This window comes from Camelus dromedarius, chromosome 1 (assembly GCF_036321535.1).
Source record: "Camelus dromedarius isolate mCamDro1 chromosome 1, mCamDro1.pat, whole genome shotgun sequence".
Classification (NCBI taxonomy): Eukaryota; Metazoa; Chordata; class Mammalia; order Artiodactyla; family Camelidae; genus Camelus; species Camelus dromedarius.
In genome coordinates, this window is record NC_087436.1 from 111,182,121 (window position 1) to 111,209,428 (window position 27,308).

Consider the following 27,308-nt stretch of genomic DNA (forward strand, 5'->3'; position numbering starts at 1 on the left):
TTTGAATGAACTGAACTCCTTTATAAAAGGAAGTGAACCATAAAACCTAGCAGTTTTTATGTGTCTATCCTGAGTTAAGAAAACTGAATTCCTACATATCAAATTTCAAAGCTATGGAAAAAAAGAGTTGAATATTTCTCTTACGAAGAGATGTATTATATTCTAACTTAAATTTTGGTAATTGACAAACTACTTGGCTATATAGCTTAGCCTTTAGAATAAATAAAAATCACCTTCAAGTTGGTCAAATTAAAGAATGAAGAAAAATGGCTCAAAATTACAAAACTTCGAAGGAAATTTCAAGACACATCTATTTCACATTTTCTTATAGCAAAACTTGCATATCCACCAAAGTCAAATGCTTATTTATGAGAAGGTACTGTCATGACTATTCTCTACAAATTCTAAACATGCTACTCTCTCAAGAGCATCTTGGTTTTTCACGCCCTGCCCAGTCCCTTACTGGATAGCAATAGTTCTCAATACTGGATATTTATTTAAGAAAGATTTTAAAATGAAATAATTTCCCTCTCCTCCCTTTCCAACAAATATGTATATATTTCTTAAATCAATTTTTATTACTGAAACTGGATTAAAAAAAGAACTGATTTCTTACTCCTCCAAAATACAGCTCTTTTCCCTTCATCTAAAATCTTTCAATGATAGTCGTGAAAATATCTTTATAAAGATAATTCAATAACCATTCAGTGGTTAACTTCTGTTGATTGTGAACCCCTTTGAGGACCTGATAAAAGCTTAAAACTCTACTCAAGAATAACATACAAAACAGGCAAAATTCCACATAAAATTTATTTTACTGCATTTGTATATAGTATCTTTCACAAAAATTTTTAATTTACAAAATTATATCTATCTTTTTCAGACATTCTGAAAAAAAGTTCAGAGATAAAAGTTGCTTAAAGTTAAAAAAAAAAAGGAAAGGTAAACTTTAATTTTTAAAAATTTTAATTCCATGACAAAGCTGCTATTGACTGTTTTGATCTGAAAGAAGGTACAATTATGGTTTGGTCTTGAACATTCATTTATCTTTCACATGAACTTGATTTTGACAATTCCTTTTCATTACAGAAAATTCTACAGGAGCAGAGAGTATCAAAGCTCCTACAGCTTTCTCTGTCAAGTGGGGGATGAGTTAGTACTAAATCACTCCCCAGTGCTCTAGGACACTCTCAAGCACTAAATTCTTATTACATTTCTTCTGTCTGAAATGACCAAAATACTTATTACTGACGTTATGTCAACAAAAATTAAAAATATCAAAATCCACATTTCGTCTTTAAAGGTCACGTGAACTTACATATTTTTGGAAAGAGTTCTACAGTATTTCTTTTGCTGTAGAACTAGAAATTCTGCACAGTTGTCTACCTCCAATCTCCTCCGTCAAGACTTCTAACTTGATTACAACAACTTACAATTTTTCAGAAGCATTCATAATGGTATATAGGGCTTCGTAAGGAATGTTTCACCCCGTTTTTAGAGCCCAAAACACTTCTACACTTAGTAAACTAGAAATAAATGAACTCTTCACTATCAAATGTTCTAGTAAGATTTTTCTTTCATTTAAAAAAAAAGTAATGACCAAGGGTCAGCCTAGCAGTTCACAATCCATCCTCTAGAAAACCAGGAAACTGAAATAGAGAACCCACTGTTTTAATTTCTTAGCAAAAAAAAAAAAAAAGAAGACTCACTGAAAATGTAGGATTTTATTTCCTAGGCATCTATAAAGCCAATAAATTTCACAATAGTAAACGACTCCTTTTCGAATTAGTAGCAGAATCACTGATGCTAATACTTGGCTGATATAAGAAGAAATAACTCTGTATAACACAGGAAGATTCATTCTACATCTTGATGAATGAAGCAAAACCAGATGTATGGTGAAGCACTCTGAATGATTCATCTGAATTAAGTACCAAGATTTTTCTTCAGTTTGAAAAGAACACGTACACCATCTTAAAGATAATAGTTTACATTCCAAGTTTCCAAAAAGATCTCAAAATACAGAAAATGTTCTTTGATAACAAGCATGGGATGATAAATATAAAAAAAAACAGCATTAGGAATTTAATCCTTGCACATTAAATGAATTGATTAGATGCCAAGGAAATTAAAACCCTGAAATTCCTAAAGATTGTCATTTGACAAAAGTATGGTTTTAATTTTCTTCCTTTGACACAAGCCACAAGCAGTTTGACCATTTCCAAAACACATGACTACCAAGTTCTCTCTAATTGTGTATTCTCTTTTTCTTGGCAATGTCATAAGCAACACTAAAGGATGCTTCATTAATGTTGGGAGAAAAATCAGCTATTGGTTGACTTCAGTCTTTTAAAATAATCTTCATGAAAATGATAATCCATGTCACATGTTATTTTCAAGGCGAACACACAAAGCACTCCCATCTACCTGTTGGTAGTTCACACTACAACTCCTTGCAGGTTTTTTATCCTATCACATTTGGCAACACCAAGATGCTACACAAATCACATTGTCTTTTTACATGGGGAAGTGAGGGGAGGTTTATTTTCCAATTAAAGCTAGGCCCAAATGTTAAAAACAGACAGCCAAAGAAGTTAAAAGGTCAAATGCATCCCCCGGGGCACCAGATTTAACCCCCCTTGTCTACCAGTAGCACTCTAGCAGCTCTTCTATCTTCCCTATATTGTCAGTTTTTTCCTTTCAAATGGGTCATTCTCCTTAGGATACAAACATGCTATAATTTTCTCCATCTTAAGAAACATTCAAACAAAACCAAAAGACTTTTCTTTTTACCCCATATTTCTCTTGCTACCACTCCAATTCTCTGTTACTCCTAACAAAATAAAATCGTGAAAGAGCAGTCTACACTGGCTGTCTCCAATTCCTCTCCCTTAATTCTCACTTCAGCTCACTCCACGAGGCTTTGCCCTCCACATAAACTATTCACATGAAAGTCACCAAACACTTCCTTACTTGCCTAAAATGGTCCACTGTGAATCCTTATCAACTTGTCACCAGCATTAGACAGTTGGGTCATCCTAGTTTCTTGAAAAATCATCTTCATTTGCCTTCTAGGACATCATACTCTCTCCTTACGGTCAACTTCACCCTAGTCTTTACTGCTTCTTCTTCAACCCCCTAACTTTTAATGTTGCCTGAGCCCCAGGGAACTACAAAGTTGAGATCTCTTCTCAATCTATAATCATTTGTCAGGTAACATCCAGTCTCTAGGCACTGGATACTATTATAGAATAAACTTCTAGATTCATCTCCCCAGCCTGGGCTTCTCTCCTATCTCCAAACTCAGATACAAATGCCTATTCAATATATCCACTTGAACCTCAAACTTCAAACTTACCATGCCCCAAACTGGACTCCTATTTCACCCACCTGCCATAAAACCTATCCCTCTGTTTCCCCCTCACAGGAAAGAGCAGTTCCATCTTTTCTGTTATTCTGGACAAAATCCTCAGTTTTATTCCACTTCCTTCTCTCACATGCCACATCAGACTCCTCAGCAAATTCTACAGACATCATCTCCAAATTTATATTACCACTTCTCATGACTCCCATAAGCACAACACTGGTCCAAGTCACCATGATCTCTTTCCTGGATTATTGTAGTATCTTCCTTACGTAGGACCTTCTCTGCTTTCGAATGTGTATCCCTATAGTTAATATTAGGGATCTGCAAACTATGACTCATTGGCCAAATCCTGTCTGCTGCCTGTTTTATACTGCCTCCAAGGGAAGAACAGTTGTACATTTTTAAATGGTTAAAAAATAACATCTCATCATATGCTAAAATTATATGAAATTCAAATTTCAGGGTCCATAAATAAAGCTTTATTGAACTACAATCATTCTTATTCGTTTATGTATCATCTATGGATGTTTTCACACTATCACAGCAGAGATGTAGTTCAGACAGACCATATGGTCTAAAGTCCGTATTTTACTCTCTAGCCCTTTATAGAAAAGGTTTCCCAACCCTTGGTCTACACCAACATTTCATCCAGTCAGATTATAAAAATCCTCTACTCAAAATTTTCCCATTCCTTCCCATCTCATTCGCTGTGAAAGCTACATCTTTACAGACTGTAAGTCTCTAGAAGACATGGTTGTTCTGCTGTCTGCAAACCCATTCTCCTACTAGTCTCCCTTTGCCCAGTCTGACCTAGCCATATGAGCTCCTGCTCCTTGAACACAAGAAGCAGAGGCCTACTGCAGGGCCCCTTCCCCGCTCTTCCCTCTCTTTGGAAACGTCTTACCAAGATATCTACATGGCTCATTCTCATTTCCCTCTGGTAATGGCTCAAATTTTGACTTATTAGTAAGGTCTTTCTCAGTCAAACTGCTCCCTCTCCCTATTCCCAGTCTTCATTCCCCTTCTCTGCTTTATCTTTTTTCTGTCTGACATACTATATATTGTTCATTTTTCATCATATGTTTCTTCTTCTAAAATGTAAGCTCTCTTAGGACAGCAACTTTTGGTTTTTTCATTACCTATCTTATTTTTTTTTCTAAGTCTAGAATAATGCTGGGCATTTAATACGCATTCAATAAATATCTGCTACATAATTAATCTTAAAAATACCTTTAATAACTGACATTTCATCTTTTGTCTACAAAGAAGTTTTAATAAAAAAATCAAAAGATAAAAATCAAGTCCCTAAAAGTCATCCATAATTATCATCATTGTCAGTAAGCCCTGGAATAGATTAAATTTATAATACTGGCATTATCACCATAGATTTATTTAAGGCAGTAGAATCAAGATTTTATCAAAAGATAAATCCTACCTGCAATAGTAATACAAAATGTTTACTTGCAAAATCCTGATTCTGTAGTCCACAGCATCCCAAGCACAAAACAGCCAGATTTCTTACTATAGGATGAACACTTATTATTCCAGGAAGAATCTAAAATGAATTAGAAATTAAAATAATTTTGATCAGGACAAGATATTTATAATAGTATATTAAAAAGTTGGTTAAAATGATAATTTCCGTATATTTCACAGATCTACTTCATTTCTACATTGTTTATTAACTCAAAGAAGTTAATTTCTGGTTTAAAAAAAGGTAATATTAAATTACTAAAACAGAAGAACAGAGCAAAATACACTCTGATCATGAGATACCTTCCCTCCATCCGCCAAAACTGACTCAATGGTTTCCCAATGCCCTCAGAAAAGATGAAAATCCTTAACATGACATATCATATACCCCATTGTGCAGTCCTTCCCAGTATTATCTTATACCATGCTATCCCTTGCTCTTTGCTTATTCAGTTGATCTGATTTCAATGCCTCTTATTCAATGCTGTCCACAAGAAGTATAATGCAAGACACATGTCATTTTAAATATTCTAGTAGCCACATTATAAAGTAAAAAGAAACAGGTGAAACTAATTTTAATATATTTTATTTTACTCAGTATAAATAAAACATCAATGCAACATGTAGTCAATATTTAAAAGCTGAGATAATTTACATTCTGTTGTTTCTACTAAGTCTTTGAATCCAACATATTTTTACATTTCTAGCACATCTTAGTTTGGACCAGTTTTTAATAGCCACAGGTTTGTAATATCCACATGTGGCTGATGGCTACCATATTGGAGAGAGTGGGTCTAGATCATTCATCCCTCTAAATATCTACTCAAATATCAGCTCAAGGACACCTTCCATGAACAAATGAAATCCCACTATCATAAGTTCACATATGACCATACAGCTCTTCTTCATAGCAATCATCAATGACTTAAGCTTTCCTTTTTTGATTGATATCCCTCCTCACCTGACCAGAGGATCCACAAGGGCAGTCTACATGTATTTTGTATACCATGTATAGTCTATCCCCAACATTGAGAATACAGTAGATATTCAATAAATATTTGTTCACTTAAAATTTATGATTTGTATTTAAAGTACAGTAATTTCATTAAAATATTATAACTCCTCTATCTAAATATCTTACTCATTTACATCCCTCTAAAATCATTATGACTATTCAATTTTGTATTCTTTCTTCCCTGGGTACTGCATGTTTTCCCACATATATTTAAGTCCTCATATGTATTACAATTGTGTAATTATTAATTATCATAATTTATCATTCTCTTGCAATAGGACCAGACATAAAGCACAAAAGTAGAACTTTAAAAGCATCACTTTTCACTACAGACATCTGCTTCATTAAAAATAAAACTGAATTCTAATAGTTTAATAGATCCAGCTTTAAATAGCTCTAGACTGTTGTGAACAGTAATTAGTCCTCTTTACTACATTTAGAAACTCATGACAACCCAAGGAACTAGATTTTAGATCATAGTCTTTGGCTGTTTTCCACTAATCCCAAGTAAAAACAATTTGGAGAGAATCCAGGAAGAGTTTAGATACATTCAGTATTTGCTAAGTTGCACTATTAAAAAAAATATTCTAAAGCTGCATGTCTAATACTGTAGCCACTGACCACAAGTGGCTACTGAACACTGGAAATGTGACTAGTCCAGACTGAGATGTACTTTAAGACTTAGTATGAAGAACAGAATGTAAAATATCTCAGTAGTTTTAAAACTGAGTAAAAGATGAAATCATAATATTGGGGGTATATGAGTTAAATATATTAAAATAAATTTCATGTGTTCCTTTTTAATTTTTTAAACGTGGCAACTAGAAAATTTAAAGTTACATGTGGTTTGCATTATATTTCTACCAGACAATGTTGTTCTAGAGGCTTTCAGTATTTATGCCCCTCTGGTCAGTTAAATGGAGATTATCTATGAAGGGTTACTTTAGTAAAAACTCTTTTAAATATATAGTAACAAACAAATTCCTTTCACAGGGCTTAAAATGTAATCTTATAGTCCTTCTATGTTAGGAAGATTCTGGTACATAAGTATTCCTGATGTGTCTACTTCCTCTTACCATTCAAAAAATGAAGATATCCTGCATCTCTTTCCAGCATAAAATAATTTTTTCAAAGTTTCTTAAGGAATAATTATAACTTATATACCAGCTCCTTTACATGCATTATCTTAATTTAATCCTCACAATATGAAGCAGCCACTATATATATATGTATGTGTATATACTATATATATATATATATATTTTTTTTACCATTTATATTTATCAGATGTTAAAAATGGTCTTTTCATTCTTATGAACTCCAAAGAATATTATTACTTATAAAAAGAGGAAGGACTGGGCTAAAATAAAGCCTCAAAGGGCACCAAACATACCAAGGATTCAATGATGCCATTCATGGTTGCACCTATACCTGCTGAAGTAGACATCTGCTTCAACAGTTCATGGCACAAAATAAGACACTTTTGTAGCGTTTCAGCATCATTCTAAAATGGAACACAAAATATTCAGCATTAGTAAGAATATCTTCCATCTGTCCCTTGAATGTTTGCTTTTCAGGGCTTTTTGTCTAAGCCATGGTGTCTCTATATACATTCCCTGCACAACCTTATCCAGCCATACAACTCCATTTACTATTTATGAGCTAGTCCAACTATTTTCTAAGTTTCAGATTCATATATACAACTGCCATAACTGACATTTCCCTCTTGTATGCTCCACAGGCTTCTTAATGTCTAGAAGTCTATCAAATACAACTGTTAAAAAAGACAGCTGAAAGCTTTAAACGTTGCTAGGTATATAACTTCAGTATTTCATTTCAATAAGAAAATTTCTAAAAACAAAAGAGTAATTAAACTTTAAAAAATATGTGTATGATGGTATTGTTACCATAGAAATTATTTTCCCAACATCAGAAAGGTCATGAGTCTTCCATACACAAGGGAAAGATGCATTTTCCTTTTCTAAACCATTCAAGACAAAAACAAACAGAAGGAAACCACTGGAAGGCAAGTTTCCCTGGCAAGGAAGAAAGACTTTAGATTCCAGAGATTTGCATGACAAGGGAGCAAATCAACTAAAGTCCTAGCTACAATAATTAAAGTTCAATGAAGTCTTTCACAGTCCAAAATAAAAAGGAACAGGCAGAAAAATATTATTTTCATATTAATTCATGGTACTGTTAAAAATCCCTCTGAAGTGAATATATTCTGGTAGCTAAGTTAAGAAAACAAGGTTCAGCTGAGATGATTACTAACAGCAGAAAATTAACGTGAAAAAGTTATCTATACCTTCTCTATGTGGACTTCTTTAATTTCAAGTTGCTCTGTCTCTTTCAGTAGGTTTATTTTGGCATCTTCTAATGCTTTTATTTCTTCTTTTAATTCTGATGCTTGATTAAAATCCTGTAAGGCAATGCAATTTTCCAAAGCTTCTTTTGCCTCAATAAGTTTAACTTTTATTTCCGCCATCTAAGAAAAGATATAAATTGTGGAAACATCAAACAAAAACTATTAATATGAAAATATAGCGAACTAAAGAGTATTATTTAACATCTCAAATGTCCAGACGTTAAGCAGTCAGGCACGTACAAAGTTGCAGTCTTCCTGAAACAGAGATTGGCAAATCTTTCAGACTGACACAGCCTGATAACATTGTAGATACTCTTGTAGTTTAATAGTTAATCAATAATTGACTTTGTGGGGACAATTTTGAAAATGTACAACAAGGCGAAATAAAAGACTTGCATAATTACATTATATTCAAGCATTTCTTTAATTTAGAAGAGAGTTACCTTGAGTTCTTTCTTTCTTGCATCAGCTGGATCATTATTAGCACCAACATTAAGAATGGGTGCCCGAATCTCTGAGATAATTTCTGTAACCTGATAAGTTATAATTCAGAATACAAGCTTTAATACGTGTTATATAACAGAAAATGCCATCAAACTGCTTTGTAAAACTCCAAGCAGTATCCATAATCTCTTGAAAAATAGAGCAAAATATACAAGCAAAAGAGGCACACATTCTATTTGTTAGACAATTTTAGAAGGAAAAAAAAAAAGACCAAACAATACATATGACTAAAACCCCTAATATGGTAAACAAGCACACGAACACAAAATAAATTCTCTCATTTAGTGCTTGAAACAGAAAACAAAAAAGCATCTAATCTTAGGCAGCATAAAACTAAAATTTCCTGCCTAAAATCCTCAACTTCCTCCCTTGTTCAGCTCCAATGAGAGTTAAATATAATTAGAATACTCTTTTATTCTTCCTTTGGGTATACAATGCATAAATAATGACCGCAAACTAAACACATTCCTTTCAGAGCCACTGGGCATTGGAGTTGGCCAATTCAGGAAAATGAAAGATACCTTAAGCAGATGCTGGATAACCACTAACTGAGAATGCTGTAGAAGGGATTTAAGTCTATGTATAAGGAAAGGCTCGAAAAGACAACCTCTGAACTAACTTGCAATACCAAGACTAAATGATTTTAAGAAAATCAATGATAACGGGTATTTCTTTTTAGGCTACTCTCGAGAATATAACAGTTGAATAAAGTAATATAATAGACAATATTTATCTCTGTATTTACCAAGGACTTTATGAACATTATTTCATTGGACAGTGAAAGGTAGGTTTTGTTGTTATTCTTATTTTGCAGACAGGTAAAAATTCTAAATTAAATATGTTGGGCAAAGTCACAAAACCAGAAAAGTATCCAAGGGGATCTGAACCCAGGTATGTAAAATTCAGCCAGTTCTCAAACATTTTAGCAACCAATGCATATGTTTCACCACTTCCCTAACCTGCTTCCATTTCAAACTGATTCAACACAATGACAGGGATGGTAAGAGAAGAAAGGAGATGTTTTTAAAAGTGTGTGTGAGAAAGACAGAGTTGGTTTTAAGAAGTTTAAAAACTCGATAAAGAGGCAGAACTAAAACAAAGGCAGTTAAAGACAAAGTCAAAAGTACTAAAAAGAAAATAAGACAATCCTCAATGTTATTGACAAAAACCTTTTACCTTCATCAACAATAAAGAAAATTACTCACAATTTGTGTTCTCTTATTATCATCTATAATGATGTGGAGCAGTCTCTCAACGAGAAAAGAAATTAGGGATATCGGGGTGGTGGGTAGAGTAAGAATCTCCTGTAAAAGAGCCAGCAGTCGTTTCCTGCATTCAGAAAGAATTATTTTATTTTAAATATGACAGTAGAAACACATTTTATCTCTAATATTTCAACTATTCTGCAGGCTTAATTACATTTGTCTTAGTTCTTTTTTATATTTACCACTAAAGGCACAAAAATATGTATAGACTTTATATCAAAAATTCACATTCTAGAAAAAAAATTTATAAATGACCCTATAATCTTTCATAAATCAACATGATGAAATAACAAAATACCATAACTGAATCAAATCTTTTAGAATGTACTTATTTCAGAGAGGTTTAGTAATAGTAATAGAGATTTTTAAGCAAAAACCTACAATTTTATTGATTTATTCTGAAGAAATTGAATTAGAAACTCACTTCCATATGTATGCATACATATACATTCATATTTAGAGAAAAAGGGACAGGATGTATTTCCTCTGATATATTCCATATATATATATTTTATATGTATCTATACATTCCTGTTATCTAAGAGGAAAAAGAAAACTTCATATAGCACTTTAGAAACCTAGGTTAAATATATTTAATCATATTGTAACAATTCTATATTTCAATACAGAAAATCAAATTAGAACAAGAGTTAACATTTACACGTACCTTCCTCCTTCTTCACTGGTATCCAAAGACTTGATAATTAGAATCAATTGTTGACCTATGAATTCTTTTGTCATCAAATTGCCAATATAGGAAAAATCACCTCTCTGTTCATCATTAACAACTGGAATGCTCTGAATATAACTAAAACAAGCACAATTAAGAAAATGTAGAAACTGTTAAGAAACATTAAACAGCTCCCCATTAAGTCAGAAAAGGATGATTGTCTGCTCCTATCAGTCCAAAAATGTAGATATTTATACCATGTTAAACTTATTTGGTCTATAGAGTAAGTTCTATGCTATTGTCATGAATTTTGCAAACTTAATGGCTTGATTCAAAAGAATTTGGAAACTATATTTCCATTAAAGATTCAAATTTCCTCTAGGAAATTTTCAAAAGGTACATATTTATGTCTCTTAAAATAACTAATTACTCTAATGTCACTGTTTATCAATTATAAAGTTCTAAATTTCTTCTCCAAAAATCCAATTATTCAGAAAGAGCTAGTCTTCCCTGATCATCCGTAATTAACCATCATTCTTTTGTTGAAAATAGTAGTGACAGTAATTACTTAAGTAATCCATGAATACAATGACCTTCAAAAAAGTCATAAAAATACAGATAGCATCATGAGCTTGTATTATCCTTACTTATGGGCCCTACTAATCTCTGTATTGTTACTATTTTAGTGTAGGTGCTACTAAGCAAGAACCATCAGCTACCCTTTTATTTCTACTATCACTGCTCAAATTACAGCCTTTTATTACCCTCACCTGGATAACATTCAAGAGCCTACCAGAAGGTCTCCTTTTTTGTATGGAACCAAAAAATGCCACCTAAAGGCAGAATTAAGAGTTTAAGCAGAATTAAGAGTTTAAACCTATACAACTAGGTGACTTAAGGTTGGAAATAATATATGAAATGATAATCCTGACAAAAAAAATGTCATTTTTAAAATGTCAAAAAAAATTAAGTTATAGATACTGCAGAATTATGTATGATAAATAAATAAACTGACTCATCTTATAAAATGACAGCCAAGAGTAAATAAAAGCTCATAAACCTCTGGCCATGATATCAGGACCTTCAAGGGCATCAGTTACCTTTTGGATTCTAGCAAGAAACTAAACAAAAGCTACAAAAATGATAACTACTGAAATCAATAAATTGATTTCAATAAATTGAGTTACTAATTTCTGACAAGCTAAAAAATCTTCACTCATCTTTGAATCCCTCCCTACTTCTCCATCCCAGCTTTAGCACAATGTATAGCATCAAGACTAAGGGTATTTTTTTTTTAATAAATTCAGAGTAGTTGTTTCATTAATAGATTACAAATTCTGAATTGCATAAACATAACTTAAAATGGACCTACCAATTTTAATTACCATGAAATCATCTCTTTTCAACCATTTTTAAAGATAGCCATGATAATGAAGAGACCACTCAGGAGTCTTTTTTAAAAGCTCTCTCCAAGAATTTATATTTAAGGCAACTTTCTAAAAAATGTATTGCTGTCCTTTTCTTACTCAAATTTGATAAGCCTCATTAAGCATCCCCAATTTCTCTCTTTATGTAAACACCTCAATTAATAGGAAATTGGTAAGAGTTCTAAGTCACTAACTCTTCCTGCTACAAAACACCTGAAAATGTATTTGAGATGATCAAGAAACTTCCATTAATTAATTGTTTCTGCGCCTGAGAAAACTAATCCTATCTAGAGACACTGCTCCAAAAAGAAAATCATCCTATATCTTAGGTATTCTTTCAATAATAATTAAAATACAATCTTTAGTTTTCCTTTTTATAAGTGAAAAAAAAAAGTTGATTTAAGTTACTTATTTCAAAACTCACAGATTAAGTAACAAAAGAAATATAAGAATGCCTGACCTCTTAAGAGTCAGAGGAACCAAGTTCTCCACATGTCAGTTTTCACTAAGAATTAATCTGTGAAGCAGTCTTTGAGGAGATGCTCTCCCCATGTTATTTAAATATTTAACATTTCCTCATATTTTCTTGTATTTTCTCCAACTTCTATTAGCATTTATTACTTTTATATAAATATATATTATTAAGCATTGCATCAAAACTCGTTCCTTTTGGAAACATTTCAACATGGCCCAAACAGCATTATAATGAATATTCCTGTTAAATATTAAAGCTTGAAATAATTACCATTAAAACACTTAGTAGATCTGCACATGTTTTTCATGATGTGCAAATGAAATAGCTTGAGCTATAAGTCTAGAGCTCGAGCTGTAAGTTTCCGTATTGGCTCACATTTGAGATGTTTTTCCTGGATTCAGTGTTCTGTATACAAAATTCAAACACATTCTTAGCTTTGTTCTCTAACATGTATGTGGGACCATTATAAGCAAAAGCAGAATACTATATTTCAAACAAAGAGAATTCAGGCCCATAATGCATATAAAATGAAAGAAGGCTTTTTAAAAGATGCATCAAAATCATGAAATTTAAAATCTACACACCAATATCTATAAAATATATATATATATATATAACCTTTCCCACTTCTGGGAATCAACCCTACAAAATCCCAAATGTACAAAAAAAAAATGTAAAGAAAGCTTAACATACTTTTATCAGTGAAAACTGAAAACACCTTAAATGTCCTTCAACAGCGGAGTAAATTAAATGTTACTGCCATTCTATGGAGTGATATGTTATGGACTGTGATAGATTTGTACGTACCAACATATAATGATGTCAGATTATCAGTAGTTGAAAAAAGATAAAAAATATGTATAATGTGCTATATTTAAAAAATTATGCACTTGTGTGTGTGTAAGCGAAGAGAAAGAGGTTGGAAGTGTATACCCCAAATTGTTTAGCTGTTAACTCTAAAGGGATCAATGGGATTGTGGAATCAAGAGATAAAAGAGGAAATTGACCTTTTTATTCTATGTAATTTTGTATTTGAATTTTGACAAGAAAGCAGTCATGTTTTACTCGTATAATTTAAAAGTTAACAAAGTGAAAATTAGAGTAATTCAAATTACTTAAGAAAAAGATACTTTGAAAAAACATTTTTTAAAAAAGAAAGCCAAATAGTAATACTTTTACTTAATACTAAAACTAGCCACAGAGGTCCACCTTATCAGCTGGATAACTATGGTCCATGCACCAGATCCAGTCTGCTGCCCATTTTCAGCTTGCAAGCTAAGATTTTTACACCTTTAAACAGTAGTTAAAATATATATGTAAAAATATATACAATGTGAAAATTACATGAAATTCTAATTTCTGTCCATAAAAAAAGTTGATGAAAGTTTTATCAGAAAACAGTCACACTTATACATTACTTATTTTCTTTGGCTCCTTTGCACTACCACGGCAGAGTTGAGTCACTGTGACAGAGACAGGATGGCCCAAAGACTAAAATATTTACTACCTGGCACTTAGAAAAAGGTTGTCATCATCATTATCAACTTTATGGAGAAACGTTCACACTTTTAAGAAAATGTCCCAAAACATATTGACTTTGCTCTTTCAATGTACTGACTAGCACAGGATATTCTTCAAAAAGACTCAATGTGCATACCTATTCTTTCTTGTCCAAAAAAAATAGATTTTAACTTATTCTCAATCAAGCATGGCTTTGAGGGAGGGGGCTGGGAAGTTGACACATACAACAACACAAGTACAGTCCAAACCAAAGGAAAAATTTTTACCTCAGTAAATACTCTGCATACACTACAGGCTCTGGCAAAATCTGTTCTAAATATTCTTCACCTTCATCTCCTTTTGATTTCAAATACTCACAAAGGACACGCCAATACAAAGCAATTTCAGGAGTTAATCTTTCCAATGGAATCAATTTCCTTCATTCAAAAGGGAGAGAATGAAAGATAACTTAATATCCAGTAAAAATTTGAACTGAGTAGAAAAATGGAAATAAGAAACAGACTTGATTTATAACTGCTATCTTTTTAAATTCAAAGTCACTAATTTATTCACACAAAAAAGAATGAAAATATTTAGACCAGAAGAATCAAATGAGCAAGCATAGAGATGCAAGCTGTTGGATTTTCCATGGTAAGCTAATGCAAAAATCAACATAACAAAACAAAACAAAATACGCAGCTAAACTAGTCTATGATAAAGTAGTGAGTTCTTACACAAGGAGGAAAAATAGAGAAAAAAGACATCTACCAGAGTTAAAAAAAAAAAGGGGGGTGGAGATAGAAGATATTAATACAATCTTAAGTAATGGGGAAGGGGATTAATTTTAATTGCAGAAGTTCATCAGCTTCACATTTCAAATAATGAATACTACATATACCTGCCATCATTATTTTTACAGATTTCTGCAAGTTCATTAAGAGGAGTCACTGAAAATAAGGCATTGAGAACAGAGACGGCCACTTCAGAAGAATTTTCCACATCCAACCGATGAAGCAACTCTAATATATTTCCTTCAGTAAAACGTAACCAGCCTTGGAGAAGATGTTTCTGCATTGCTTGTTTCACAGCATCTGTTAAGTCATTTGAAACACGGGTGAACAATCTCCCTCCAGCTTCCATTCCTATATTTTGTCTGTTTTAATTAACTTTTTATCAGATCAATGTTAACATTAAGTCAACATGTACTATAAAAATGGGAAGAGACAGAGGCAAAACAAAGCATACTAAAGGAAAAAATAAAATACAATGATATTACAAAAGTCACTAAGATGCTTACTTTCAAATGAAAATAGAAAAGGTCAGAATAAAATACCCAACCACTACCACAGCCTACACAAATATTTTTGCATTCCTTCTCCTCTGGGTTTACTGGGCTGCAGGTTTGATTCCAGACTATATGTAATACCTACTATTTCACTTGTTGCCTGAGTTCATCAATTTATTACACATGATTGCTATTTGCAGTAGTGAATCATACAAGCATAAGTCACTGAACAAATGTTATTCTTAGTTTTTTAAAGTTATCCTGGTCATTAGTTCTCCGAGAATATTTGCAAACTATTGCTATAGCAATATTAAGCCGTCTTAGCATTCTCATGGGGTCTGGAAATTTAAAATATATTCTTCATCATTGCTATAAGCAGATTCCCTAGCTGTCACAGGGAGAAAAAGGAAAAAAAAAATCGGAAAATTATACTAGTCTGACCATTCCTAATTGTTTCAGATGCAGACACATTGGTATCAGGATATACACAAAGGGGATGTTTTTTTAAAAGGGGATGTACTTTAAAAGACAGCATTTTTTTTAAAGGAAGAGAGAGGGCTGAAAAAGAGATCCTGCCCTATTTCTGACTTAAGTTATTTTTTATAGCCTTAAACTATAGTTTCTCCATATGTAAAACAGAAAAATACTAACTCTGCTGCTTCTAAGTATCAAGATTTTTAACCCTAGGAAATGTATTCTATACAATATACCAAGATAGACTTTGACAGGCTGTGGGAAAGACACGCTTACCTGATCTAATTTACATCACTCTTTTCTAAACCTTTTAGGTCTGACCTCAAAATCTACTAAAGTTTTATGTATAAAGATGTCTAACTTACCTGATCTGTCATTAAGACCTTGTTGAAGGAGCATTACTCTCTGAGCAATGGACATAGCTCTCATGTGAACCTTTTCAGCTAAAACCTTAAAGAAATATTAATAATTTTAAAAATGGCCATTAAACTCAAAATAGTTTATGTATTTTATAACTAATAATATATCCTTAAGAAAATTATCAAGAATCTCCAAAAAAAAGTCAATATCTAGTAACACATTAACACAATAAAATTCTATCTAAATTACCTATACTCTCTGTGCATAAAAATCTCAAGTGAAGAAATCATTATTATGCCAAATATTTTTCAGAAGTATTTTAAGAATATGGCTTCTTGCCGTTTAAGAAAATGCCTACACAAGATATTGGACTTATTTACCTGATAAGCCAGCTTTCTGACAGCCTCTTTCACATCCTTGGTGCGCCCTACAATTCTGGGCAAAGTCTTTGCTGATGGAGCAATACATGATAACACTGCCCGCCTAACTTCTGGATTTGAATCATTTTCAATCAAAGTAGCATATGCTAAAAAATAGAGCAATATATTTCAGTACACTAATAAAATATTATTTATTTACCCAGTCACAATATAGACCACATTTTGATACTTAACAATATTTATTTTTAATCAATAAAAAATATAATTTTTTAGTCTTACACATTTAATTTTAGCTGAAGATTTTTTCTGCCAGCTTCTCTTAAAAACGGCAGAATGAGAAATTAGTCAATGGCCTGGGCATGAAGGCTAAAACTGAAAACAAATAGCTCTAAAGATCATAGAAAATTCACCATTAAGATTATGTCTCTTCTTCAAGATTTAGACAAAAGTCTAGTATGGCCGGTAGTTTATTTTAAACTGATATGGCTTTATTTACTTATTTTTTAATTTATGTATTTATTTTACAATGTCACATTTTTTAAGCTGACGAATAATATTATACATTACAGGTACACAATATAGTTATTCACAATTTTTAAAGGTCACACTCCATTTGTAGTTATTATAAAATATTGGCTATATTCCCCTGTTGTACAATACATCCTTGTAGCTTATTTTATACCTGGCAGTTAGTACCTCTTAATCCTCCACTTCCATCTTGCCCCTCCCTCTTACTTCCCCCAACTGGTAACCACTAGTTCCTTCTCTACATCTGTGAGTCTGTTTCTTTTGTTATATTCACTAGTTTATTGAATTTTTTTTTAGATTCCATATGTAAGTGCTATATTACAGTATTTGTCTTTCTCTGTCTGACTTACTTCACTTAGCATAATGCCTTCCAAGTCCATCCACGCTGTACACCAAAAACTAATACAACATTTCAAATCAACTGTACTTCAAGTAAAAAGCAAACAACCAACCAACCCAGTTAAAATATGTTCAGAACTGAACATTTATCCAAAAGAGGAAATGCAGATGGCCAAAAGGAACATGAGAATCTGCACATTACTAATATCAGGGAGATGCAAATCAAGATCACAATGAAATATCAACTCACACCTGTCAGAATGGCCAACATTATAAAGAACACAAATAACAAATGTTGGCAAGGACATGAAGAAAAGGGAACCCTTGTACACAGTTGGTGGGAATGTAAATTGGTGCAGCAACTATAGAAAAGAATATGGAGGTTTCTTAGAAACCTAAAAACAGAACTACCATATGGCCCAGCATTTCCACCCCTGGGCATATATTCCAGAAAAACAAAAGCATTAATTCAAAAAGACACATTCACCTCACTATTAACAGCAACATTATTTATAATTGCCAAGATATGGAAGGATCCTAATTGCACATCAACAGATGAACAGATAAATAAGATGTAGCACATATATGAAATGGAATACAACTCACCCATAAAAAAGAAGGATATTTTGCCATTTGTGGCCCTTCATTGACTTTTTTTTTTTTACTTCAAAAACTAGTATTTTATAACTGGCATAAACATTTCCATTGCATCAAAAAAAGCAAAACACCTAAAAATAAACTTAACCAAGGATATTTTTATACTCTGAAAACTGTAAAACACTGATGAAGGAAACTGAAGATGAAACAAAGAAATAGAAAGATATCTTGTGCTCTTGGACTGGAAAAATACACATTGTCAAAACAGCCATACTATCCAAAGAAATCTACAGATCCAATGCAACCCATGTGAAAACACTGAGATTATTCACAGAACTAGAACAAACAATTCCAGAATTTATATGGAACCATAAAAGACCCCAAATTGCCAAAGCAATCTTTTGTAGGTCTTTTTTTGTCTCTTATTCTTCTTCTTGTTCTCTTTTCTTACGGTTTGATGACTAGAGAAGATCCTTTAACATTTGTTGTAAAGGTGGTTTGGTGGTGCTGAATTCCTTTCGCTTTTGTTTACCTGTAAAGCTTTTGATTTCTTCATCAAATCTGACTGAGAGCCTTGATGGATAGAGTATTCTTGGTTGTAAGTTTTCTTCTTTCATCACTTTAAATATATTGTGCCACTCCCTTCTGGCCTGTAGCATTTCTGCTGAAAAATCAGCTGATAACCTTATGAGAATTCCCTTATATGTTATTTGTTGCTTTTCTCTTGTTAATATTTTCTCCTTAATTTTTGTCAATTTGATTACTATTTGCCTTGGTGTGTTCCTCTGGGTTGATCCTGTGTGGAACTCTGTACTTCATGGACTTAGGTGACTGTTTCATTTCCCAAGCTGGGGGAGTTTTTGGATATTATCTCTTCAAGTTTTCTCAGGTCCTTTCTCTCTCTCTTCTCATTCTGGGACCCCTATAATGTGAATATTGGAGCACTTCATGTCGTCTCAGAGTTCTCTTAAACTATCCTCATTTCTTTTCATTCTTTTTTCTTTCTTTCTGTTCTGCAGTAATGATTTCCACTAATCTGTCTTCTAGCTCACTGATCTGCTCTTCTGCCTCACTTAGTCTATTCTTGGTTCCTTCTAGTGCATTATTCATTTCAGTGATTTTATTCTTCAACTCTGTTTGGGTATTCTTTATACTTTCCAACTCTTTGCTAAAAACTTAATTCTTAATTACTCCTCATGAGTTCTCTGAACATCTTCACCATTATTACTCTGAACTCTTTCTCAGATAAATTGCCTATCTCCTCATCACTTATTTCTTTTTCTGGGGTTTTATCTTGTGCCTTGTCCTGGGAGCTATTCCTCTGCCACCTCATATTGTCTTTCTATTTGTATTTTTAGGTAGGTTAGTTATGTTTCTCGATCTTACAGAGGTGGCCCTCTCTGGGAGACATCATATGCATCCCAGCAGTACACTCCTCTCTTGTCACCCAAGGGCCGGGGCCCAGCCAGTTCCAGTGTTTATAGTCTGGCCTGTGTTTGTGGATTCCTTCCAGGTGCTTTGGGATTGTTGTTTTATTATTTCTGGAATCTGCCCCCTGGTGGATAAGGCTGGACTAGAGGCTTATGCAGGTTTCCTGGAAGGAGGAGTTGGTGCCTGCCCCCCTGCTGGGTAGAGCTTGGTCCTGGTCCTCTGGTGGGTAGGGCCTTATCTAGGGTTGTGTCTAGAGGTGCCTGTGGCTCAGGAAGTCTGCTGATACCAGTATGTTGTTTGGCCTGAGGCTTCCCAACCCTTAAGCCTACAGGCTGCTAGGTGGGGCTAGGTTTTGGTGCTGATGATTTAATCAAGATGTAAGCCTCCAGAAAAACTCATGTACATGAACACTCTTGGAATGTCTGCCACCAGCTTTTATGTTCCCTGCATGAGAGGAATGAATAAGTGACTTAGAAGACAGGATAACAGAAATAACTCAATGAGAACAGTAGGCAGAAAAGCAAGTAAGAATCTGAAAGCAATATAAGGCACCTATAGGATAATATAAAGCATGCATAACAGGAGTCCCAGAAGAAGAGGAAAGGGAATTCAAAATTGAAAAGGTATTTGAAGAAACCATGACTGAAAATTTCCCAAACCTAAAGAAGGAATCAGATATCCAAGCACAGGAAGCACAGAAGGTCCCAAACAAGAAGAATCCACATAGACCTACACCAAGATATATTATAATTAAATGACCAAAGTTAAAGAAATGATTCTAAGGCAGCCAGGGAAAAAACAAAGTTAGTTAGAAGGGATCCCCCTATAAGGCTTTCAGCTGATTTCTCAACAGAAACATTGCAGGCCAGAAGGGAGTGACAAGACACATTTGAAGTCCTGAATGAGAAAATCTAGGATTCTTTATCCAGCAAGAGTAAACCTTAGAACAGAACGACAAAGAATTTTACAGACAAGCAAAATCTAAAAGAATTCAGCATTACTAAACCTATCTTAAAAGAAATATTGAAAGCTCTACTCTAAAAAAAAAAGAAGCAAGAAGCTACAGAAAGGAGAAAACCACAACTGGAGATGCAATAACTATAATGAGTTATAAGAGAATAAACATGAAGATGTAAAAGAGGACATCAAAATCATAAAAGGTGGGAGAGGGGAGCAAGAAAATAGATTTTTTTAAAATTCTTTTTAGGATATGTCTGAGCTTATATGACTACCAGTTGAAAGCAAGCAGATGGGTTAATATACTTGAAAAACAGTGTAACCACAAATCAAAAGCATACAATAGAGTCACAAAAACCAAACAGAAACCAAGATAATACAAAAGAAAATTATCAAACAACAAAAAGAAAAAGAAAAAAAAGAAAGGAAGAAAGAAAGAGGAAATATCAAATCAACTGGAAAACAAGTTCAAAATGGCAAAAACACACATCTATCAATAATTACTGTAAATGTCAATGGACTAAATGTGCCAATCAAAAGACACAGAATGGCAGATTGGATAATAAAACAAGAATCTACAATATGCTGCATACAAGAGATCCATTTTAGGGAGAAGGGTGCACATAGATTGAAAGTGAGAGGATGGAAAAAGATATTTCATGTAAATGGAAACAACAAGAAAGCAAGAGTAGCAATACTGATTTCGGACAAAATAGACTTTAAAACAAAGGTCAAGAAGAAGGATAAAGAAGGACACTATATAATGATTAAAGGAGCAATACAAGATGAAGATATTACATTCGTTAACATATATGCATCCAATATAGTAGGACCTAAATACATTAAGCAAATACTAACAGACATAAAGGGAGAAATTGATGGGAACACAATCATAGTAGGAGACTTAAACACCTCATTAACATCACTGGACAGATCTTTCAGACAAAAAATCGTAAGGCAATGGAGAAACTAAATGACACAATAGAAAAGTTGGATTTGGTTGATAGTTTTTGGACATTACATCCCCCCAAAAACAGAATATATATTCTGTTCAAATGCACATGAAATACTCTGTAGGATAGACCACATACTTGGGCACAAAAGAAGCCTCAACAAATTTAGGAGGATAGAAATTATGTCAAGCATCTTTTCTGACCACAACGGAATGAAACTAGAAATCAACCACAGAAAAACAAATGAGGGAAAAAAACCACCGCCTGGAGACTAAACAACATGCTACTAAAAAAGCAATGGGTCAAAGATGAAATCAAAGAAGAAATTTAAAAATAGTTTGAGACAAACAACAATGAAAACACAACCACACAAAACCTATGGGATGCAGCAAAAGCAGTCCTAAAAGGGAAGTTCACAGCTATACAGGCCTTCCTCAGAAAACAAGAACACTCTCAAATAAACAATCTAACCTACCCCCTAAAAGAATTAGAAAAAGAAGAGTAAGCAAAACTTAAAATCAGTAGAAGGAAAGAAATAATAAATATCAGGGAGGAAATAAATAAAATAGAGATTTTTAAAAATAATTTTTAAAAAAACCCAAACTAAGATCTGGTTTTTTGAAAGGGTAAACAAAATCGACAAACCTCTGGCCAGGCTCACCAAGAAAAGAGAGATGACACAAATAAACAAAATAAGAAAGGAAAATGGAGAAATTACAACCAATACAACAGAAATACAAAAAAAATCATAAGAGTATACTCTGAATAACAATATGGAAACAAATTGGACAACCTAGAAGAAATGGACAAGTTTCTGGAAACGTACAGTCCACCAAGACTGGATCAAGAAGAAACTGACCACCTGAACAGACTGATCACTAGAAATGAAAGAGAACCAGTGATAAAAAAAAACCTCCCTAAAAAAAAAAGTCCAGGACCAGATGGCTTCACTAGGGAATTCTACCAAACATACAAAGAAGAATTCATACCAATCCTTCTCAAACTTCCCAAAGATTGAAAAGGAGGGAACACTCCCAAACTCATTCTATGAAGCCACCATCACCCTGATACCAAACCCAGACAAAGACACAATCAAAAAAGAAAATTACAGGCCAATATTACTGATGAACTTAGATGCAAAAATCCTCAACAAAATATTAGCAAACAGAACCTAGCAACACATAAAAAAGATCATATACCGTGATCACGCTGGATTCATTCCAGGGACATAAGGATGGTTCAACATATGCAAATCAATGAATGTGATACACCATATCAACAAAAGAAAGGACAAAAATCACATGGTCATCTCAATAGATGCAGAAAAAGCATTGATAAAATTCAACACCCATTTATGACACTCTTACCAAAGTGGGTATGGAGGGAAAATATCTCAACATAATAAAAGCTATTTACAATAAACCAACAGCCAGCATACTGCTCATCGGTGAAATGCTGAAAGTCTTCCCCCTAAAATCTGAAACAAAACAAGGATGCCTACTCTCACCACTTCCATTCAACCTATTCAACATAGTATTAGAAGTCCTAGCCACAGCAATCAAGCAAGAAAAAGAAATAAAAGGGATCCAACCTGGAAGAGAAGAGGTGACATTGTCACTGTATGTGGATAACATGATACAATACACAGAAAACTCTAAAAGCTCCAAACAAAAACTACTAGAGCTGATAAAAAGAACTCAGCAAGGTAGCAGGATACAAGATTAACATACAGAAATCAGTTGCATTTCTTTATACTAATAATGAAGTATCACAAAAACAAAGTAAAAGAAACAATCCCTTTTAAAATAACATCCAAAACAATAAAATACTTGGGAAAAAATCTGACCAAGGACGTGAAAGACTTATACAAGAAGAACTACAAAACACTGATTAAGGAAATTAAAGGTGACTTAAAGAAATGAAAAGATAGCCCATGCCCTTGGATTGTAAGAATCAGTACTGTTAAAATGGCCATACTACCCAAGGTAAACCCAAGGATTTGATCCCTATCAAATTACCCATGACATTTTTCACAGAACTAGAACAAATAATCTTAAAATTTATATGGAATCACAAAAGACCCAGAATTGCCCAAGCAATACTGAAGAAAAAGAACGAAGCTGGAGGAATAACACTCCCAAACTTCAGATAACACTACAAAGCCACAGTAATCAAAACAGCAAATTGGCACAAAAACAGACATATCAATCAATGGAACAGAACAGAGAGACCAGAAATAAACCCACAGACCTACAGTCAACTAATCTTTGACAAAGGAAGCAAGAATATACAGTGAAGAAAAGACAGTCTCTTCAGCAAGTGGTGTTGGGAAAACTGGACAGCTGCATGTAAACCAATGAAGTTAGAACACTCCCTCACACCATACACAAAAATAAATTCGAAATGGCTTAAAGAGAATATAAGACAAGACACTATAAACGTCCCAGAAGGAAACATAGGCAAAACATTCTGACATAAATCTTAGCAATGTTCTCCTAGGGCAGTCTACCAAGGCAACAGAAATAAAAGCAAAAATAAACAAATGGGACCTAAATAACTTATAGGCTTTTGCACAGCAAAGGAAACCATAACCAAAACAACAACCTACAGAATGGGAAAAAATATTTGCAAATGATGTAACTGACAAAGGTTTAATTTCCAGAATATATAAAAAGCTCATACTACTTAATAACAAAAAAAACACCCAACCCAGTTCAAAAATGGGCAGAGGACCTAAATAAGCAATTCTCCAATGAAGACATATAAATGACCAATGGGCACATGTAAAACTGCTCAATATTGCTAATTATCAGAGAAATTCAAATCAAAACTACAATGAGGTATCACCTCACACCTGTCAGAACGGCCATCATTCAAAAGTCCAAAAACTATAAATGGTGGAGAGGGTATGGAGGAAAGAGAACCCTCCTACACTGTTGGTGGGAATGTAGTTTGGTGCAGCCATTATGGAAAACAGTATAGAGATTCCTCAAAGAACTAAAAATAAAGTTACCATATGATCAGCAATCCCACTCCTGGGCATATATCCAGAGGGAAACTTAATTCGAAAAGATACATGCACCCCAATGTTCACAGCAACACTATATACAATAGCTCAGACATGGAAGCAACCTAAATGTCCACTGACAGATGACTGGATAAAGAAGTTGTGGTATATTCATACAATGGAATACTACTCAGCCGTAAAAAAGAATAATGCCATCTGCAGCAACATGGATGGACCTGAAGATGGTCATTCTAAGTGAAGTAAGCCAGAAGGAGAAAGAAAAATACCATAGTTTTATCACTCATATTTGGAATCTAAAAAAAGAAAAAAGAAGACAATAATGAACTCATCTACAAAACAGAAACAGACTCACAGACATAGTAAACAATCTTATGGTTACTGGGAGAAAAGGTGGGAAGAGATAAATTTGGGAGTTTGAGATTTGCAGATGTTAACTACTATATATGAAAACAGATTAAAAAACAAATTTCTTCTGTTTAGCACAGAGAACTGTATTCAATAATAACTTTTAATGAAAAAGAATATGAAAATAATTATATGTATATGTGTATTACTGGAACATTATTCAATAATGAAGTTTAATGAAAAAGAATATGAAAACAAATACATGTATGTATGTGTATATACACACACACACACACACACACCTGTATTATTGGGACATTATGCTGTATACCAGAAATAGACACATTGTAAATGACTATACTTCAATTTAAAAAAAGAAAAAGAAAGAAAATTCATCTGCTGAGAATTTAACAAAGTCAGCAAAACTGAAAAAGGATTTAGGAAGCTATACATACCATTAACCACCGGGCATTCATCATCTTTGGGATCCTGAAGGCGTGAAAGAGCAAGAACTGCCTGTATCCTTACATTTGGAATTTTATCTTTCAATCTAATAAGCATGGCTTCATTAATTTCATCAAACAAATCATCATCAATCTGGGCATTTTCTGGCATATTTCCCAAGAGCTTGTTTATGAGCTGGCACACTCTAAATCTAACTGCATTGCTGTTTGCCTCATGAGACTAAAACACAAACAAATCAAAATTATTACAAGTCACATAATATTACTAAATAATGACATAACATTTGAATTCTGTACGTTTAGGATTTAAGAAGTTACAGTTCATTCCTTGCAGAGAAACTATGTTACCTTGATCCATATGTATACTACATACACATAATACAAAATCTCAAAATATACACAGTTCAAAGTAGTTGCTAAATTACAAGAGCGTATTCCTCTTTTCAGGAATTCTTACTTTACTTCTAAAATAGAGAACTCATTTAAAACAAATGTATGTAAGAACTGGTTTAGAATGGTCATTAAAAATTTAATGCTGGAGTTATTTAAAAAGTTCACCTTTCAATCTTAATGACAGTTCTAATATTTCCTACAAAAAGAAGATCCATTCAGACATTTTCTCAATTACCAGATATTTCATTCTCTAAAATATACAAACTCCCATGGCTCTTTTAAAATAGTAAAATTTTCTACAATATTTCCCCAAAGTTCTAGTTTTCATATACCTTTAACAGAAAAGTGAACAAAAAATTTAAAATGCCACCATCTTTCTCTTCCTCATCATCTTCCATATCTGACTGGTGAAATGAGGTAACAAACTTGGCTGCAAATTCTATTACTCTCTCCACAGCTGGTTCTCGTTTATAGACCACCATAGCATATTTAAGGTAATGAACAAACTCCTCGTGAAAATCTGTTTTGTCATGCATCTGAAAGACAAAAACTCTTCACAAACTGCATACACAAAATCCTTTTTTGCTCAGCTTTACCAGAGTTAAGCCAGTAGAAACACTAGCCATAACTTAAACAAACTAAAATCATTATTTAGTAAACTCTCAGTTATCCATATCATCAAAAGAAAAATTAATTTGCACGAATTTCTCTCCATAGAAATTTACTATTCCCAGGGAGTAAACAAACCTGAATTCTGACAGTGAAAAGACTCCTCTGATTTTTTTCAATATCCTTGAATTCTCAATACAATGCCTTGGTATCAGTTTAGTAAAAATCTAATTCTTCATTAACAACCCTAAATCAACAATGGCTTTAATATTTTGTCATATTTACCCTTAATGTTACACAGCAATTTCCTTTTGACCAACTTTCACATCCTATCTCATATCCTCAAGCCCTGTTACACTGACTTACAATTTTTCTTGGACTTCAAAATAATTTATTTTCCTGAAATTCATTGTCCTACTCTTCTCAAGGCTCCATTCAAAACGAAACAGTATTTACATTACTAGAGAGGAACCAGGTCCTAATGATTAATTTGCTAATTGGTGATTGATTCAATTAAACCGTGGGGCGAGATTAGTTATTTGACGTGGGCGGTGACCTGAGGGAAAAACAATCGCCCAGCCACTGGGTTCAGGGTCCACCCTGCGGCCCTGCACTAGGCGCCGGTCTCCATCCCAATTCACCGCCCGACAGAGAATTAACGGTCCGTGCCGGAGGCCGCCAGGGAGAAGGGGGTGCCCGGGAGACCTCGGGCAAGTTGCCAGATCTCTCCTAACCGGGTCAGGAAGGTTACATAGCTTGGAGTTCTGGTTCGTGGAGCCCAGAGGGTCAAGGGAAGCCGCCGGGAGAGGCCGAGCCAGGAACGGGCGGCGGCGGCGGAGGTCCGGCACCGCGCTTACCGAGCCGTAGGTGCGGCTGAGCGCCACCACCAGCTTCGCCTGGTTCTGGTGTGGCTGCTGCGCCAGCTGGAAGGCCTCCTTAATCGACAACAGTTTCTTTTCCGCCCCCATGGCGCCGGGACCCTGGCGGGATGAAGCCTATCCGCGCTCGGCTGCAGCAGGCCCGACTGACCACCGTCAGAATCTCCACAAAGACGCTTCAGAATCCGTTCAGCGGGCAGCCGAGGGCGTGGCTACCGCCAGA

The 27,308-nt window shown here is 33.9% G+C and overlaps 1 protein-coding gene and 1 pseudogene across 1 annotated transcript in view; both read right to left on the reverse strand.

Annotated features, from left to right (window-relative positions):
• Window positions 1-27,308, reverse strand: part of NCAPG (non-SMC condensin I complex subunit G) — a 36,590-nt gene extending 9,282 nt beyond the window's left edge. The window contains exons 1-13 of the mRNA XM_010991029.3: window positions 27,065-27,308; window positions 25,931-26,134; window positions 25,197-25,425; window positions 16,564-16,709; window positions 16,189-16,273; window positions 14,963-15,155; window positions 14,352-14,501; window positions 10,660-10,800; window positions 9,933-10,056; window positions 8,667-8,756; window positions 8,164-8,343; window positions 7,249-7,359; window positions 4,803-4,922 (exon numbers count right to left, since the gene is read on the reverse strand). Of these exons, the coding sequence (XP_010989331.1) occupies window positions 4,803-4,922; window positions 7,249-7,359; window positions 8,164-8,343; window positions 8,667-8,756; window positions 9,933-10,056; window positions 10,660-10,800; window positions 14,352-14,501; window positions 14,963-15,155; window positions 16,189-16,273; window positions 16,564-16,709; window positions 25,197-25,425; window positions 25,931-26,134; window positions 27,065-27,175 (1,884 nt within the window). The 5' untranslated portion in view covers window positions 27,176-27,308. The remainder of the gene's footprint in view (window positions 1-4,802; window positions 4,923-7,248; window positions 7,360-8,163; window positions 8,344-8,666; window positions 8,757-9,932; window positions 10,057-10,659; window positions 10,801-14,351; window positions 14,502-14,962; window positions 15,156-16,188; window positions 16,274-16,563; window positions 16,710-25,196; window positions 25,426-25,930; window positions 26,135-27,064) is intronic.
• LOC116148999 (U6 spliceosomal RNA) lies at window positions 11,271-11,371 on the reverse strand (annotated as a pseudogene).